The 18,170-nt window shown below is 44.6% G+C and overlaps 2 protein-coding genes across 2 annotated transcripts; both read right to left on the minus strand.

Annotated features, from left to right (window-relative positions):
• Positions 1-1,325: 1,325 nt before the first annotated feature.
• Positions 1,326-10,555, minus strand: LOC118423743. Its single transcript, XM_035831947.1, has 10 exons — positions 10,273-10,555; positions 9,141-9,294; positions 8,390-8,488; positions 7,572-7,606; positions 5,961-6,108; positions 4,899-5,216; positions 3,551-3,784; positions 3,043-3,077; positions 2,547-2,697; positions 1,326-2,063 (listed from the first exon to the last, which is right to left on the minus strand). Coding segments are annotated over exons 1-10 (1,281 nt in total). The 5' UTR covers positions 10,378-10,555; the 3' UTR covers positions 1,326-2,061.
• Positions 10,556-11,996: 1,441 nt separating this feature from the next.
• On the minus strand, positions 11,997-17,888 carry LOC118423759 (monocarboxylate transporter 13-like). The gene is made up of 6 exons (XM_035831967.1): positions 17,575-17,888; positions 16,008-16,229; positions 15,302-15,445; positions 14,394-14,539; positions 13,126-13,858; positions 11,997-12,959 (listed from the first exon to the last, which is right to left on the minus strand). The coding sequence occupies exons 2-6, from the start codon at positions 16,213-16,215 to the stop codon at positions 12,745-12,747; spliced, it is 1,446 nt and encodes a 481-aa protein (XP_035687860.1). The 5' UTR covers positions 16,216-16,229; positions 17,575-17,888; the 3' UTR covers positions 11,997-12,744.
• Between the last annotated feature and the right edge of the window lie 282 nt (positions 17,889-18,170).

Below are 18,170 nucleotides of genomic sequence, written 5' to 3' on the forward strand. Positions count from 1 at the left end.
GTCACAAAGATAATTACGTAGCATACATGTAAACTGTATATACGTTGCCTAACCCTTGCCTCTTCCCTCATGGCCCCAATGAAAAGCGGCCTGCAGGTCGATTTGAGCTTTCATGAATAACAAAGTTCAGACAATGAATGAATGAATGAACAAAGGAATTCATGAAATAAGGAAGGAATGAAATAATCAAGTAATGAAATGAATAGGGAAGGAAAGAAGGGGAAGGATTACCTTTATTGTACATTTAACTGCTAAATCACAGATCACAAGACATGTTTACAGATACAAGCTTAACAACAGATTATCATCATCACATCAATATCATCATCATCATTATTATTATTCTTATTATTATCATGTAAGTGCCTCCCAGTTCCCCAAATAAAAAAGAATGGCCCCTGAAACATCCCCACAGGGAAGCATCATCGAAACTCCCCCGTGTTTATCGGTCTGAAATCCCGCTGACCAAGATTCCCGACAGCAGCGTACTGTAAATATTCGAAGACTAGTTTTGTAGCTTGTATGCCCCAATATTCAGCCATATACGCGGCCTCTCATCAACACACAACAAAGACAACAAAACCTACATGACTGAAACCACGTTCAAATACTCTTTTCATGCTGCGAGATAAAATTATGCACCACCGGTAAACGTTACCATGACCTACAAATACTGCAGACCGACGCGTGGCCGAGGCTTGAAAACCGTCCAGATTTTTCCGGCTACATGCACGTAGATATATTATATGTATATACACATAATCGTGCATAGATTACTGGACCTACTACGGGACCTACCTCGCTGTGTAGTCTCAGTTCGATGTAAGATGTAAACGTGGGTAGGGCGTGGGTTCGGACTCCCCTCCGTGATTCTTCCCTCAGCGAAGGTCAAATGCTTAATATTCATGTGGGCAGAAATCTCCAAGCAGATGTTTGGAGGTAAAATTGGTAAGGCTTACTTGCTGCCTGTTTTAGGGAAAATGTGACTATTTTGCCGCTATAGGCCGATACGAAGACATCTGTATGTGTGGTGTGTGTTTGTGTGTGGTATGTATGTTTGTGTGTGTGTGGTGTGTGTGTTTGTGTGTGTGTGTGATGTGTGAGTGCGTGTGTTTGTGTGGTGTGTGTGTGTGGTGTAGGTGTTTGTGTGTGTGGTGTGTTTGTGTGTGTGTGTGGTGCGTGTTTGTGTGTGTGTGTGGGGGGGGGGGGGGGGCAACGCTTTACGCTATTTCAGTAGGACCACAGCACGCTAAAGGCATAAAGTTAATTGCGCAAAGTTTCATTAAAAACAAAAACAAATCCCACTAATCTAATGATTTAATATCATGTGAAACAATGGCATGGAAGCGTATTTGGTCCAACAGTATGGTACAATATACGAAAACACAAAGTAAATATTTTAACAAAAAGGATGGAGATATAGAGCATCATAAAACTGAGCAAACGGGATTTGATTGTAGCCTGATCTACGCTCGCTTATAGCAGCCCGCCCAACATTTGCCGGCCTCCTAGAGGGGAGGGGCCAGTTACAGCCCTGGACAGCAGAGTTTGTGTTACAGACTATAATAATTCTATTTCAAAATATTCTCACAACTCCACTTTCCAGTGCTATGTTGATTTAATTATATGGGCAATGACATCCTCTCTAGAAATTTATAAAAAAAATACATGCGAGCATGCGCATAAAACAACGGCAAATTTGCCTTCATTATGAAATTTCAGTAGTCAGGAGGGTTGAACAAATGACTGAACACATAGAGTACGGTATACCGAATAAAAGAGTCTTCATTCTGTTCTTTCACGTCTTCTTATTCTACTTTAAAAATGCCAAATGGCATTCTATAATCTCCAAGCAGACCCTACGGTAGCACAAGATAGTATCAAAAACTGGCAGAGGAGTGAAGCCGGCTTAGGGGTGTGTTTCGCTACATGGCAAATGTACACCTTTTGGCTGACTACACTCCTTGGGAAGTGTAGTACTATCTTATGCCATTGTAGTATCTGCTTGGAGATTAGGCATTCTATGGCATTAGTATCCGATGTCCGATAAACCATTCATAATCATCAGTACCAGTTGAAGCGGAAACCCCCGGGTTTGAACACGGTGCTGTAGCCCACGTGCGAAAAATCACATCTACTGCACTTGGACCAGATAGCTGAGTGAATTTTCTTCAGCTGGGGCCCGACCGGGATGTTTTAAGAAACAAAAATCAAAATGTGTACCTAGAAATGTAATCATATGATGCCCATGAATCTTATTTTGACATTTTGTGTATGTTGAATTTTAGTATCATTCTTTCCGTTCCCGAATAAAGCTGCCCGGCCGGGCCCCGGTTCGGAAGTGTGACCTAAGCCTTAGCCGATCGGTATTAAACTTTGGGCATTTTTGAGGACAAAAATGTACGTCTCCTGCAAAGCTCAACTGTCTTGATACACAAAATGCTGTTTTGGATCCTTGTCGGTGGTTGGTTCTGTCACGGCCTGCTTGAAAATCCCATGGCATCAAAATCGTACGACGATCGCACGACCTATGTGATCACGCTCTTAGTAGCAGTTGAAGCGGAACACCCCGGGTTTGAACACGGTGCTGTACCCCACGTGGCGGATGGGAAGCGGGTTCGGGTCGGTCCAGTTGATGACGGGGTCCGGCCGTCCTCCCCGGTACAGCCCGATGAACCCGTCATCCGACCATCGGACCCACAGACGTACGAAATCATCGACATCCCAGATCTCTGCAACACATCAAACACGCATTCAGTTCTTCGATCTCAATATCTCAAATACCTCTATATCTCTATATCTCTAAATCTGTCGATCGAGAGAGAGAGAGAAAGAAAGAGGGGAAAATGTGGTTATGCTAGACCTGACTGAAGTCAATCTCTCTTTCTCTCTCTTAGAGAGAGAGGGGGGAGGGAGAGACAGAAAGAGAGAGGGAAAGGGGGTGAGAGAGACGTAGGCAGAGAGAGGGAAAGATATATAGAGAGAGGGAGGGAGAGAGAAAGAGTGGTACAGCCCGATGAACCCGTCATCCGTCCATCGGACCCACAGGCGGAGGAAATCATTGACATCCCAGATCTCTGCAACACATCAAACGAGCATTCAATTTTTCGAAAGAAATGTGGCTATACCAGACATATATGTCTCTCTCTTTCATATCTATATCTATATCTTATCTATATCTATATCTATATCTATATCTATATCTATATCTATATCTATCTATCTATCTATCTATCTATCTATCTATCTACTTATCTATCTATCTATCTATCTATAGGAGTTAGAGAGGGAAGGAGAGAGGGAGGGAAAGGGAGAGAGATAGACGGAGGGAGAGAGATACGTAGTTGGAGAAAGAGGGAGACAGATGGAGAAAGAGAGAGAGAGAGAGAAATATTCCTTGAACAGCGAGAAAGACAAAGAGAGAGAGAGAGACGACAAGAGAGAAAGAAAGTGAGGAGTGAGGGAGAGAGAAAGAGAGACAGAAAGAGAGAGAGAAAGAGACAGAGAAAGAGCAACATTGAAATTATGAATGAAAGAAGATTCACGGAACCTTGCGTGCGCACGTGGACCTTCGCGATCCACTTGCCCTTCGTTCTCCGGTAGATTTTGGGGCCCCACGGATACGAGTTGATACGGTACATGTCCGGCAATCCATTATTCTCGGCAGAAAGCCGGATGTAGATCCGACCTTCCGTCTTGATGTCAAAGACGAAGGGTGAGGTGAGTGGCGGCTGGTTCCAGAACGAGTTCCTTCCGGTTGTGTCGACACTGTCATGGCACGTTACTGTGTGAAAGAACATATTCATCATTATCTTATCCATTGTATACAAAGATTGCCATACATTGTACCTGTTATAATTGTTGCGCAATAAAGTTCTTCTTCTTTGTTATTATTCTTGTGGGACCGTGTAGCGCAGTGGCAGTTTCTTCGGACCGTGACCGAGAGGTTGCGGGTTCGAATCCGCCTGCTGTGTTACCGATCTTGTGCCCCTGGGAAAGGCACTTTACACGACTTTCCTCACTTCACTCAGGTGAAAATGAGTACCTAGCTTCGGCTCGGGCCGTCCTTCGGATAGGACGTTAAATTGAGGTCCCGTGTTCGAGGAGAGCAACACCCCAAGCACGTTAAAGAACCCGCACATGTGCGAACATCCACCCGAGCGGATCAAACCATTCCGGCCAAAATAGGAATAGGGAATCTCCCGAGCAGCCCTCGTAACCCCTGCTTCGCCTATTGGGTAAGTTAGTCCTCACTTATAGTGAGCAATTGGGCTGGTCTCAATCATGATGTTTCTGACCAAGGGCGAAGAGTTGCTGTTACAGTTCCAATCATGTAACCCGTAACCTTGACTGGCCTTCAGGCCTTGTTACGTGGTGACCATTGAGTAAAAAAAACAAAAAAACTCTGTGACGGAGGGTAACCTACGACGACAGAGTACAGTAGAAGCCGCTTAATTGCACACACCCATTTGCCAGCGTATTTCGTGCAATTTTCCAAGTGGTGCAATAATGTGAAGTTATCTTGCTGGACTGCACTTGTTAGGGATTTGGGGATTCCGTGCAATAAACAGAAGTGTGCGGTTATCCGTAGTGCAATTAACTGGCGTCTACTGTATTGTTGTTGTCCGATGTGATGAGTCTTCGCATCTGTATCTTTGCCGCATTCGTATGTAGTTTGGCATGTACGCAGCTAGGTACTCATTTACACCTGAGTTAGGTAAGAAAAGTCGTGTTAAGTGCCTCTTACAAAGGCACACGATCGGTGACACGGCAGGATTCGAACTCAGGATCACTTGGGCCGGACCCCAACGCGCTGCCGATTGCGCCACGCGATCTCACCAGAATAAGAATAAAAAGAATAAGAATATATAAGGAAAAAAGAATATAACCATGCAAACCTTTCTCCGGATCCAGGTCTCCACTGTTATCGTCGGCGGGGTGCAGGATTGCTGACGGGTTTAGGATCTCTATCTTGTCAGCGGTGACAATGTGAATGGTTGCCGATGGGTTCAGGTCTCCACCGTTCGCGGTGTCAATGGGAATGGTTGCCGATGGGTCCAGGTCTACGCTGTTAGCGGTGTCAGCGGGAATGGTTGCCGATGGGTCCAGGTCTACGCTGTTAGCTGAGACATGGGGGCAGGTTGGGGATGGCCTTTTTACGAACGCATGAACTGCCTCCCTGATCCTTCGTCTGGTTTCATTTCCGACGGTATAACCTGAGCAAAACATTAATTTTAGATTATTATCGATAGAAATCAGCATCGTCCAACTCTCTGTCCGGAATGTATGTACACAGGAAAGCCAGAGAAAGGCGCCCCCCCCCCTCCCTCCACACACACACACACACCACCAGCAACATGCCTCAGAAGGCTAACATCACATTGCCAAACCGGGGGACTCGGCCCGGCTGTTTGTGAATACGACAAATTGAAGTGTATACAGTAGAAATATACACAAATAATGTCCACGACTATTCTCTTTGTTTAGTTTGGTGCCAATCTTTTATCGTTCCGTCTGCATTTTTGCAGTACATTTTAGATGGTTGCAAATAACTTACTAAACGTTTTAAATTACAGTTAGCAATATAACTAATTAAAAAAAAACTTTAAAAGGAACCACAATTAAAAAACTAGGGGGCCCAAACTTATGTCACTTATTCCTGAGCACAAGAGCTATCTAACAACCTAAAAATTGGTACCATATCTTGTTCAGAACACGAGATGGCAAAACCGGTAGTTGCGCTGCAGTACCAAGGAAAGCCGCTAGGGGCCCCGAAATCTGATCACTTCCAGCTTTCATCACATCCCATGATCCCACCAACACACCAAGTATGAAACTAATCCATCCAGCCATTCTTGAGTTATCTTGTTGACAGACAGACACACACACACACACAAAACGCTGGTGAAAATATAACCTCCATGACATTTCATGGAGATAAAAAAGTAACTTGCCATTACCATTTTTGCCGGGACACTTGTTGCTCTCTTTCAGGGCACTCATTTCTGCCAGCAGCTTGTCTCTCGCCATCTCCAACGCCTTCGTGTCCTCTCCAATACTGAATAGCTCCTTCCCTGTTGCCACGCCATAGGCACAAACCTTTTCTGTCTGTGAAGAAAAGAAATTTTTTCTTTTCTTTCTTTATTCGCACATAACAACATGGCTTAAAAACAAATGTACATACAGAAATGAAGTACGTGCGCGGGGTGGGCAGAAGCCTGTGTGGCTTTTCTTGAAACTCCCCCAGAACTAAGTCGCAGAAATGATAATTATTTTGCTTTATCTGGTATTAAAAGATTCTGCTGTTTTGTGTAGTGGTGGTGAAAATCTGAATTGGAATTGAAATTAAAAAGACATCTAAATTTTGCTGTGGTAGGAAAGAACTATTGTGGACAATTTTATGTACAAATATGGCAACTTGAAATTTGTTGATATCAAATACCGTCATAACATTCATGAAAGAGAGATGCTGTGTGTGCTGTAAAAGTGGCGTTGCCCGCAATTCGTACAAAGCGCAATTTTTTTTCTAAATCAGGTTGGTAGGGCCCGATGTTACCATCATGAAGATGAAGAGCGGCCCATGGCGACAACTGTAGCAGCATTTCTTCTCCCTAAATCAGAAACATAAAGCTTAGGCAAGCTTGACTTCACTGACTCAATAGGCGAAGCAGTGGTTACGAGGCTGCTCGGGAAATTCCCCATTTTGGGCCGGAATGGTTTGATCGCTCACACCACACCATCGCACATGTGGCGGGTTCTTTAACGTGCCTTTAACGTAATGTATTAAAAGGCAGCTATAATGAATGTACAATGCAAAGATAGTTCCATAGCCTTTTGCACTTACAACCGCATTGGCGCGAGGTGCTATCCATTGTGTCCAAGGCACAATATTGGAAAGGTGAGCTCAACCCGCTCCTTCCACCACGCACCTTTTACATACCTAACCGAAGTCAGGTACTCATTTTTATATCTACACGGAGTGAGAAAAGTCTTTCCCTTGGACACAACATCTATGATCTAGCTAGGAACTTTGAACTTTATTAACGCCAGGAATCGAACCAGGTGGAGATTGTCCTTTCTCGTGCCTAGTAGCACTAGCATGTTTATGTTTATTCTTTGTTTTGTCTGTAGCAAGACTTTGGATGCACATTCACAAGTACTCACTCTTTTACGACTAATTTTTGTTCCTTACAACAATCATTGTCAAAGAGTCAAAGAGCCATCCGATTTAGAGTGTCTCCAAACGTCGAGTGGCTATTTAAAGTGAGTAGTTGGTGAACAATATTATATAAAAATGGTGCATGTATTTCAGAACTTTTGAAAATAGAATGTTCTAATAAGCATGTTCATCGTTCCGAGCACGCAGGCGCAGCGATAGGAATTGTGGGTAATATGTCATAGGTCAAGGCCCCTGACTTGTAAACAGTTCTTTTCTCGACCATTTTCTCGATTTCCAGACGGGGTTTGACATTTGTTCATGTCTCAGGGGCCGTCAACTTTGACATATTACCCATAACTCCTGTCGCTGCACATGCGTACTTGCTCATTTCATAAAAGCTGGCGAAACTTACAGTTGTGTCGACGACGTCGTATGTGGGGCAGGATGCTGTAACCAGAGGAAAAGTCTCTACAAATCGTGTTTCGTGAAAATGAACCTAATTAGTCACATAACAATAAACGACACACACGTGGGGACAAGTACACCGTGTGCGTCCTTGGAGCCTGACTGTGAAGTGTTGAAGTAATTTGTGTACAGATTGACCTGCCAATCAAACAACAATAAGACACAATCAGAAATAATTGCATGCAGTGTCACTGTGACCTGGTTTTAAAGAGGCGAAGGACGTAGATTAGCATCCACAGCACTGAACAACAACATCGGCACACTTTCTGTCGAGGTTGCTCCCTGCTCAGTACAAGGCCTATGACCACTTCATGGGCAACTTTAGAAATCAGCCCTATTCGGCCGAAAGGCCTGCCCATATGATCGTCTGCATCCAAGATTGATATATGACATATATCTTTTAAACTTTCCCGTGTCCGCCAACTCTGTACAAAGACCAGAAGAACACAAAAGTATCGTATACATCGTCTTGTAATAATTTTCTAGCATTATCCTTCCTTCTTAGCCAAGACACATATATGGATTATGGAATACTTGGCAATAGTCAGCAAAGTAATGCTAATTTGTTACATTCCAACAATACATTATTGATTGATTGATTGATTATATGACATATACAAAAATGAATTCAAAGAACTAAAAATGTAACATTTGACACTAAGCACGTGGGGCAAGTACACCATGGGTGTGTCCCGATAAAACGCCCAAAAAACGTCAAAACACAGCCGGAGTCTAACCTCTGCTTGGAGAGTAGGGCATGCCTACCTGTATCAGCCGAAGTTCCCTCTATGTCGTCGCTACTCTCCACGATAGACACGATACTGTTCACCAAGTCTTGAAGTGTTGAGATCTCACTCGGTGTTCCTGCAGACGTCAAAACATAGTTATAAGCGAGTTTTTTTTTCAATCAAGGGGAAGATCTAACATTCGTTGCAGTCTACGAGCGGGGCTGGTTTTGCTTTTTGTTATTGGGGAGGGGGGGGGGGGATTCGTTGGCTCGCGATATTCAACGTTGGCTAGGTTCTCTTGTGCCGTGGAAAGGAGTTTTCCCCCTCCCCTAAAATAAAAGCCAGTACCTCTGCCACGAATCCTATAATCTACTGGCTGTTGATTATTATTTTCCGTAACAAATTAAAACCCTGCGTTTACATATTTTGGGTGATCAGGTTATTTCTAATTCCAAATCCACTATTTGTCAGGATAGCCGAGTACGATACATCAGGAATAAAACTGTATACTTATCCCCAAAATATACGAATTCATACGCAAGATGGATATATCAAAACTTACGATGAAGTGTATGCCAATATGGCGATATATCTATGTACCTGTATCTACATTTTCCTTCCCTCTCTCTGTTTTCCGCATTATCAGGTCTTGATAACAGTTATACAGGTAAATACTGGTGCATAACTACAGTTCTACTAAGCCAATCTATCTAATACAAGCGTGTGTAGTATGGGATGAAAATGTGATTTTACATTGATTGAAGGGATAACAGTACCAGTATATTCACCTGCCGTGGCCTCTGTTTTACTCGATGCTTTGCAAACTCGTTCTAGAAGCATGTCTTTTTCCTTCTTCAGTGACTGCACCTGGTGTTCCAGCTGGGTTCGCGTCTTGCCACGACTCAGAAGTTCTGCTCCCGACAGCAAACCTGTCGTGCACACCTGTGACGTCATACAGAATTCAATTTCAATTTTACAGAGAATCAACTAATGTACAATGTTTAGAGCATGTCCACTGAATTGTGTCGATTTTACACAAAAATCAACAATGCATATTAAAATCAAACCAATTTAACAGGTATATACATACGGGCAGACTAAGAGTAAAGATCAATCAAGTCACGGGAACGTCACGAGAACAATACTGATATGGACTTAGACATTTGACCCATTGTACAGGGGAATAGCTTTGTGAAGAAATGAATTACTGAGTCTTTTTGTACGGGCTGTTGGTATTGTGAGTTCAGACTTATTTATGAGACACCACCCTGTGGCCATAGTCCTTGTTGGTGGGACCAGATCACGCAGAGGGTGGCTTTTCTCTAGAATCTTTAGTGACTGAAAACGTTTGACTGAAATTACTATTATCTCGTCTTTGAATATCATCTGATCATCCACGCATTACAATGGGTACAGATACATAGGCCGATATGTTATGACAAAGGTCTTCTGGAGTTCTATTAGTAAAACTCGTATGTATATTTTGTCAAATTGGTATGTTTTCTAGTAGTGAATCTTACGAATTCCGTAAAATTCGTATGGATGTTTCCTAGTACGTCGGTAAATCTTATGAATTCCGTAAAATTCGTACGTTTCTTAGTAGCGAATCTTACGAATTCCGTAAAATTCGTATGGAAGTTTCTTAGTGAGTAAATCTTACGAATTCCGTAAAATTCGTATGGAAGTTTCCTAGTACGTCGGTTAATCTTATGACTTCCGTAAAATTCGTACGTTTCTTAGTAGCGAATCTTATGAATGCCGTAAAATTCATATGTTTCTTAGTAGTGAATCTTACGAATTCCTTAAACATCGCTCGATCGTATGATTCTCAGTAGTGAGTCTTAAAAACCGTGCCGTAAAACAATGTACTGTATCCCGAAATACCCATATAAATACGTCGGCACCGCTGCGGATACCTACCGGATCTTTCACCGTGCTGTACGCATACTTAGCAGTTTGCGATGGCGTCGCCAATGACAACAGCCACACCGTCATAACATATATCAGCGCTGATGCCACCTTCATTTCAGCTCTGTGGATGAATCTGGACTCTCTGGCAATGTTTGGGAGCAGCTAACTCACAAAAACGACATGAAATGTTTAAACTTAAAGTGTTACAACCTGAATAAAGTTGAGTTGACGAGCTCGAATGCCGTGTAACCATGTCCCTATCAAGGCGTTCCTTGTTCTGTTGCCACCAGTGTGTTCGTAATTATTTACGTACGTAGCAGTCAATGCAATTGCCTACCAGGTTGAAATCATGATCTTTGAAAGGACGAGACGACAATCACAGCCACAAGTAAATTATTCTGAACAGGAAGGGGGTAAGTAATTTGATTTTAGTGAAAAGAAACGTCATTGAAGTAATTCGGTGACCTCCTCCCCAGGTGTTTTCGCCCTTACCAATTTTTTACAAACCTTAATTGAAAACCACAAAGGTTGGTGTCTGAACGATTTGCGGTTCTTCTCCTTCCTCCGTTTGTGCCCACGATCATCATGCATGTTGATCATTATGGCACGTACACAACGAAGGACCCCTAATCTTTTCGATAAGTGCGGTGGGTTCTTTAACGTGCCCGAGTTGTGGCTCTCTTCGAACACGGCACCCCCATTTAACGTCCTATCCGAGGGACAACCCTAGGCGAAGCTAAGTACTATTTTTTCTATCTTCTCCCTAGTGCAAATTTTGGGTTTCGAACCCAGGACCTCTTGGGCCTAAGCCCAAAGTGCTGCTGATGCAGTGTCTTTGTCAAAAATAATTTGATAGCAAATTCCCATTCAAAGTGTTTAACTTCATTTGGAGCCCATGAGTGGCTATTTTGGCAATTAAGCCGTCAAGCCCTGCCACACAATCAGGGCCTTCCCACGATTTTACTCAAGAACATTCTCCAACCAATGACGGCGCTGGCTTGGGAGTAGCTTCCAATCCACCCAAATTAGCCCCAGTTGTATCTAAAAAACAATTTACGTACCTCATAGTCGACTGGCACAGACTACTTCTAAAGATTAGCGGGCAACCGCCGTCCAGTTCCAAAGCACGGATGGCTTTACGCACAACTCACTTTTAACCATGGTCTGGAGAAGGTCGGGAGGCCATGGTCGGCTATATGTGACAGGGGCGTAACTCCCAACCATGGTCTGGAGAAGGTCGGGAGGCCATGGTCGGCTATATGTGACAGGGGTTTAACTCCCAACCATGGTCTGGAGAAGGTCGGGAGGCCATGGTCGGCTATATGTGACAGGGGCGTAACTCCCAACCATGGTCTGGAGAAGGTCGGGAGGCCATGGTCGGCTATATGTGACAGGGGTTTAACTCCCAACCATGGTCTGGAGAAGGTCGGGAGGCCATGGTCGGCTATATGTGACAGGGGCGTAACTCCCAACCATGGTCTGGAGAAGGTCGGGAGGCCTCGGTCGGCTGTGTGTGACAGGGGCTTAACTCCCAACCATGGTCTGGAGAAGGTTGGGCGGCCATGGTCGGCTATGTGTGTCAGGGCCTTAACGGTGCACACCCCAGTTTATTTGGGGTCTGTCGTGTTCATTTTGACGTCATGTACAAATTAGATTCCATCCCCTAGCAACCGGAATCTGGAAGTGAAAACATTCTTTTTTTATTGTCCGATGTTCAAAGCTGCCAGGAGGATTGTTGATTTGGTGTAACTGGTGATACGCATTAAATAAAACTATTATTTCTGATTATGATACGAAAATTTGTATTCTTCTGTCACAAGCACTTTAATAAGTGAAATGATCAGTCTTGACAAGATCTCTTGGCGTGCTAAAAAAATCATAGGCATAGACCCCAAAGTCAATAGCCGGTTACTGAAGTTCAGATTTATCCGTTGATAACCTGGTCCCCATTCTCTATTAGGGGACTTAGGGGTGTTTTGGCGGGCCAAGTCTACTAAGAATTTTTTTTGGCAGTGGTCTGTTTCTGGCAGTCTGTATTTTTGTCTGGCCTTTCCAAGGGAGTGCTGTAACTTGTGCCCAGCCCCGTAAAAATATTCCCCAGCTTGCGCTAAATGAACTGTCCGGGCTGGCTACACTCCCAGCACCGTAGAGTTAGCGATGAACTCCCGATGAATAGTCCTTTGCAATTGGTTGCAGATGGTCAATATTTGGTCGGCTAACTCCTGGTAGAGAGTGCAAAATAATTCCAACGACTAAAAGATGTTTCGCATTTCATTAATGGCACTGAACTACACCTTAATTTTGTTTTCTTAGAATAGTGGCGCAATCTAACTTGAAGTTAGCTGTTTTTATGGCTCGATGTTCAATATCATAAGAAGAGTGTCCATTGACACAAACCGCACGTTGAATGATACCCTATTGTTGGAGATGATGCAAAAAATTTAGTGTTACAAGCATTTTATTACGTGAAATAATAAACTGCTAAAAAGATGTTTCGCGTTCCACTAAGGGAGTAGAACCACACAGAACATCAGAAGGTTCATTTTCCTGTTCTATAGGAGTTGCAATAACGCTATCCCTCTGGAGTGTACGGTTGATGTAGGACAGTCCACAAAGAGGTACGAGACTCGCGACAAAGCAGCCCCCAGCCACGAAGAACGACGAGTTGTAGTTTTCTGTAGCGTCATACAGCCAACCTAAAAAGTAAGGTGAAGAACAACAAGAAGCTTTTATCAACCTTGATAAAATTGTTCATTCCTTGACAAAGACTGTGGTTGGGTAACGTTACGTCCTATGCGTTAATATATGTTGGAAATTACAGATCAGCTCTTATTCAGAATAAAACAAGAGATAGCTTTATACCTGCCACGGGAGGCCCCAGCAGAATTCCGACTCCCTCGCAGACCAGGGTGAGCCCAAAGGCGTTCGGCATCCTGACCACCCCCACCGTATCGGCGACCAATGGCATGATCAGGGCACGGAAACCACCTGTACACGTTCCCATGGCAACGCTGTAGGCCAGTAACGCCGGATATGACGTCGCCAGCGGAAACAGGAAGCAAGCTAAGGCGTTCAACGCTATGAACATCATATAAACGTGGAGTTTGCTGATGATTTTCAGGTCGGAGAACCAACCGGAAAACACCCGCGCTAGCACCTCGGTGATGCCGGCGACTGAGAGGAGAAATGGCGCCTTGGTCTCGTCGATTCCGCGATATCTCGCGCAGGGCACCACGTGAACATACGGGATGAGGTAGCTGAAGGACGACAGGAGATCCGCGCTCGCAAACAGCAGAAACCTCCGCTGTTTTAGAAGGCTGACGTCGAAATGTTTACGATGTGTTAGGCGGGAGAAACTTTCTCGTTTGCTTTCATGTTTGGTATTGCTTCTTTCGACATCATTTTCGTGATGATGAGTGCGTTTGCTGGACGTTCCGATCGACAGTTGCTCACCGGGTTCGATTAGAGTGTGAGGCGAAGGATCACGGGATACCACGTCTGCTGCTAGAACGATGGGCCGAAGCAAGGCCCCGCTGACGCACAGGTTCAAGGTCACTCCCCCCAGCAGCAGCAGCGCCCCTCTCCAGCCGTATGTCTGGGTCAAGGGCAAAGAATTTGCAAATCAAGTGGTACTCAATATGTATCAATTTTTGCTATGTTCTTTCGTCCCCTTCGGAATCTATTGGCTACGGGCTACGGTCACATAGGTCGTGCGATTGTCGTACGATTTTGATGCCGTAGGATTTTAAAGCAGGCTGTGACAGAACCAACCACAGACATGGATCCAAAGCCGTATTATATGTACCAAGACACTTGGCCTTTGCAGGAGACGTACATTTTTGTCCTCCGAAATTCCCGATTTAAGTTAGTGATCGTACGACTATCGCACGACCGCGCCCTGTCAGTTCATCCTTGGCCTACTGACGCTGTTCAAAGAAGACTGATGGATGTCACTCAAAACGTCCGGAAGTAAATCCTGTTTTTATATATCCAGTTGCAGAGACTGAAATGTGTATTTGAATATTGTTTACCTGACCTGGATGTCTAACATTCATAGACGCATTCGGAGATGCAATTTTCCGTCTCGTAAACGGTCGTTGCCTTTCCGAACGGTTGTCATACCCACGCACCTGTTCCAGTAGCTGACAGACTGGTGCCAGTGCGAAGGTGGCTCCGCTGCCGGACAGCGCGATCCCGTTCACCAAGGCGCGCCGCTTGTCGAAATAACGGCCTAGCATGGCCACGGACGGCGCGAAAACCATGGCGTAAGACAGGCCTGGAAAAAGGAATATTTTACGTTATTCAAAGCGCCTGTTACACGTAGCTGACCATGGCCTCCCAAACTTCTCCAGACCATGGTTGGAAGTATTAAAAGCGCGATCCCGTTCACCAGCGAAAACCATGGCGTAGGACAGGCCTGGAAAAAAACGACACGGGAATGTTTGATGTTATTTTTGCAAACGTAATTCAAAGCCCCTGTCAAACGTAACTGACCATGGCCTTCCAACCTTCTCCAGACCATGGTCGGGAGTCAAGTCCGACTGTCAAACATAGTACACCATTTGTTGATGATAACGCAAGTACCCATGGCCAATTTCAGGAGTTTGTGAAATGAAAGTTGGTGCGGGACGCAAAAACCCTTTCCTGGGTTAGTGCAAAGAAGTTGGTCATTCTGGTATTTTGCATAAATTATGATAATGAGCTGGAATTATCAACACCTTACATTTCTCTTACATTGACGAAGCACAACGATCACCAATACACATTTGAAAAACGATTCTATTGAACAAAACATCATTGGGTCCGTTTTACCCCACTCGATCATCTTAGTCGTAGAAAAATGTCGGGGGATTGAAGGTTAAAAGAATCCAGGGGCCCGTCCGTGCCCCAAAATAGTCGGTAGCCATGCCACATATGAGTCACGCCCGAAAGTGCAGAAAAACAGTCCGTAAATTACTCGGAGGGGCTCCTTTTTCCAAATGGGACCATAGCATTAGCCTGTAGTGGTCTCCATGGTTTGGATAAAGAAATGACTTACCCGTCAGCACGCCCAGACTGAAGTACAGGTACAGGATGCTGTTGGCGAACGTGCTGAGGACGAGACCCAGACAGGACAGCACCCCTCCCACCATCACTACCGGCCGGGTGCCGAACCGCACACTCAGGGGGACCGCAAGGGCGCCTACAGGGTATCAATCAATCAATGAATGAATGAATCAATCTTAATTGCTCATAACTACAGCACCCCTCCCACCATCACTACCGGCCGGGTGCCGAACCGCACGCTCAGGGGAACCGCAAGGGCGCCTGCAGGGTAGACATCAATCAATCAATCAATCAATCAATCAATCAATCAATCAATCAATCGATCAATCATTAATCAATTGGTCAATATTGCACAAAACGACAGCACCCCTCCCACCATCACCACCGGTCGGGTGCCGAACCGCACACTCAGGGGAACCGCAAGAGCGCCTGCAGGGTAGACATCAATCAATCAATCGATCAATCAATCAACTCTGTCCAATTTCTACTATTAAGACCACCGATCCGTGGAGCCTGGTAGAGGCTAAACATTTCGTGTGTTTAAGTGTTCGAGTGTTTTATAATAGTTTTTTTTTGTTTCCTTATTTGCACAGCAGCAAAATACATAAGAAATACAGAGATGTACGTGTATGAAACAGGTGCAGGAGGAGGGGGAAACCTTTAACAGTTTAGGCACAGGTTTTTAGGTCGTCCATTACCTCCGCCGTGCGCCACAGCCGACATGATGGAGTTGATCCAGGCCGTCCCGCCCGAACTCTCCCCGAAGTACTCCCGAAACTCCACGAAGAACACGCCGAAGGACTTCTGCACGCCGAAGACGCATGCGCACATGACGAAGTTGCTGAGGAGGATCATCCATCCCCACCCGCCGTCCGGGGGCCGCTCGTGCACCCGCCGGGCTCGCATGGGGAGGCCTCAGTCTGGACAAAAAAAATCACGGGTCTAAGGCTAAGGTCACATTTCCGAACAGGGGCGCCGGCCCGGCCGGGCAGCTTTCGGGAACGATAAGTATGATATAAAAGACAACAACAACAACACAAAACGGACCGAAAATAATTCAACAGCATGCGTTGTGCATATTTATTGGCATAAACTTAAATTTTTCGTTTCCGCAAACAGCCCGGCCGGGCCCCGGGTAGGAAATGTGACGTAGGCCTTAGTGGCAAGTGTGCAGATGTTGACACACTGGCAGCACCAAATCCGTACTGGTATAAAGTCGCTCGTTTACCTTTGGCCAGTTCAGATTTCTATGGAGGTCATCAGTGTTGGAATAAACAATCAACCAAATCCGTAGGTGTTTTGGCACCTTTAGACAGATTAGCCGTGAGGCTTGGTGGGCGTCGCTCCAGCTCCGTCATTGGGGCAGGGGCATGGCGAGTAACGAACTCAGGATCTACTAATACTGATTATGATTCCAACAATCTAGCCGTTGCGCCACACAGACACCCCCTGCAGTCTAAAAAGTTTCTTCAATAAAAAAGGAAAGTGATCTCGAACCATATGGCCAGTTTAAATCTTAGCTCACTGAAGAACTAGTATTTTCCACTGGTCGTGACAGAGAAGTCAGAGAAGTCAGACGGTCGTGGACCCGCCGGGCACACATGGGGAGGACAGTCTGGAAAGGTTCAATAAAACAGGATAGGAAAGTGCTAAAAATCCTACACAACTGCTCCACGTGTCGCTGGAATAGAAATTCGACAAATATAGCCAGATAACATACCAGCAGAGTTAGCTGGTCGCAAATCATATTCCTCGGTTAGCTAAGTCCTCTGATGACATGTTCAGTATGTGTTATTTTATCTGTCCAATTTCTACTTTTCTTCCAGCAACCTGTGGCTGTGGAGGCTGGTACGGACCTCATACGGACTTGAATATGTACGCACTTGTGAACCCTGTGACCCTATGTGTCAATTCATTTATCCGTATCACGTTTATGTACATGTATTTATTAATCTATCTGTTCGTCGACCCAGTCTCTCTCCATTTCTGCATCTGTTGAAGTACACCTCTTAACCGGCAGGGAGCGCTAATGATAATGAAGGGTTGAGTTCAAAAGTTCACTGTCCTTTTTAACAATACACAGAGTCTACCATCATGACTCAGCTCCCTGGTGGTCTCTTGACATTCTTACCAACTTTAAAATGATATAGAACTGCAACAAAATTAAATTAAACAATTAACGTTAGCTATATCTAAATTATGGGTAGGATCAGAATGAGTTGAGCTGAAAATTAACAAAGAAACTGTCAAATAAATAAAGAGTACCTGTTCAATATAACTACTACTGGAGCGTGGTCCTGCAACCTCCTCGAGATCATCAGACGGTGAGATTTGGCCGATTCTTGGCGCAGTTCTGGGCCATTTCCAACGTGTACACGATCTGTTGTGCTGTAGTGCTGTGGGGTCAAAGGGCACTGAACTTTGTCAGAGCAAAGTCCGAAGGTGTGTTATCTCCGAGCAGATGTTGAGGTGTAGGATTATTACGTTTTCTTACCGTGAGCCACTCATCCCTGGGGTGTTATAGAAATCGGGATGCCAGGAAATATCTTGTAACGTCATCTTTTAATAGGACTAGTCGTTGAGATTCCTAGAAATCAGACTTTGCAAGGGCTTAATCAATACATAGGATAGGTTAAATATTGTAACTGCTCCTTGTTTTCCAGGGGGCCTATTATGACTACCATACCGCTGAGTTTAAATTAACTTTTCCCAACCCCTTAGGAAAACCTTGTGCGTCTCTTCTCAGGACTTTTTAATTTTAATTTAATTATTTTCTCCAGAGTGGAATTTGAAACAGGCTTTCTTCAAAGTTGCAAGATCTTGCAATGCCTTTATTATACGCGGTGAATTGAACTTAACAT

Source organism: Branchiostoma floridae, chromosome 10 (assembly GCF_000003815.2).
Source record: "Branchiostoma floridae strain S238N-H82 chromosome 10, Bfl_VNyyK, whole genome shotgun sequence".
Taxonomy (NCBI): Eukaryota; Metazoa; Chordata; class Leptocardii; order Amphioxiformes; family Branchiostomatidae; genus Branchiostoma; species Branchiostoma floridae.

Excerpts from the sequence above, each read along its gene's own strand:
- LOC118423743 (XM_035831947.1), bottom strand. The coding sequence starts at position 10,377 with ATGAAGGTGGCATCAGCGCTGATATATGTTATGACGGTGTGGCTGTTG. Across the intron at positions 6,109-7,571 it reads ACGACGTCGTCGACACAACT|ACAGAAAAGGTTTGTGCCTA; the intron begins GTAAGTTTCGCC and ends TTTTCTTCACAG. Across the intron at positions 2,698-3,042 it reads ATGATTTCCTCCGCCTGTGG|GTCCGATGGTCGGATGACGG; the intron begins GTCCGATGGACG and ends GTACGTCTGTGG.
- LOC118423759 (XM_035831967.1), bottom strand. The coding sequence starts at position 16,215 with ATGCGAGCCCGGCGGGTGCACGAGCGGCCCCCGGACGGCGGGTGGGGA. Across the intron at positions 15,446-16,007 it reads GGCTGTGGCGCACGGCGGAG|GCGCCCTTGCGGTCCCCCTG; the intron begins GTAATGGACGAC and ends GATACCCTGTAG. Across the intron at positions 13,859-14,393 it reads TCTGTCAGCTACTGGAACAG|ACATACGGCTGGAGAGGGGC; the intron begins GTGCGTGGGTAT and ends CCCTTGACCCAG.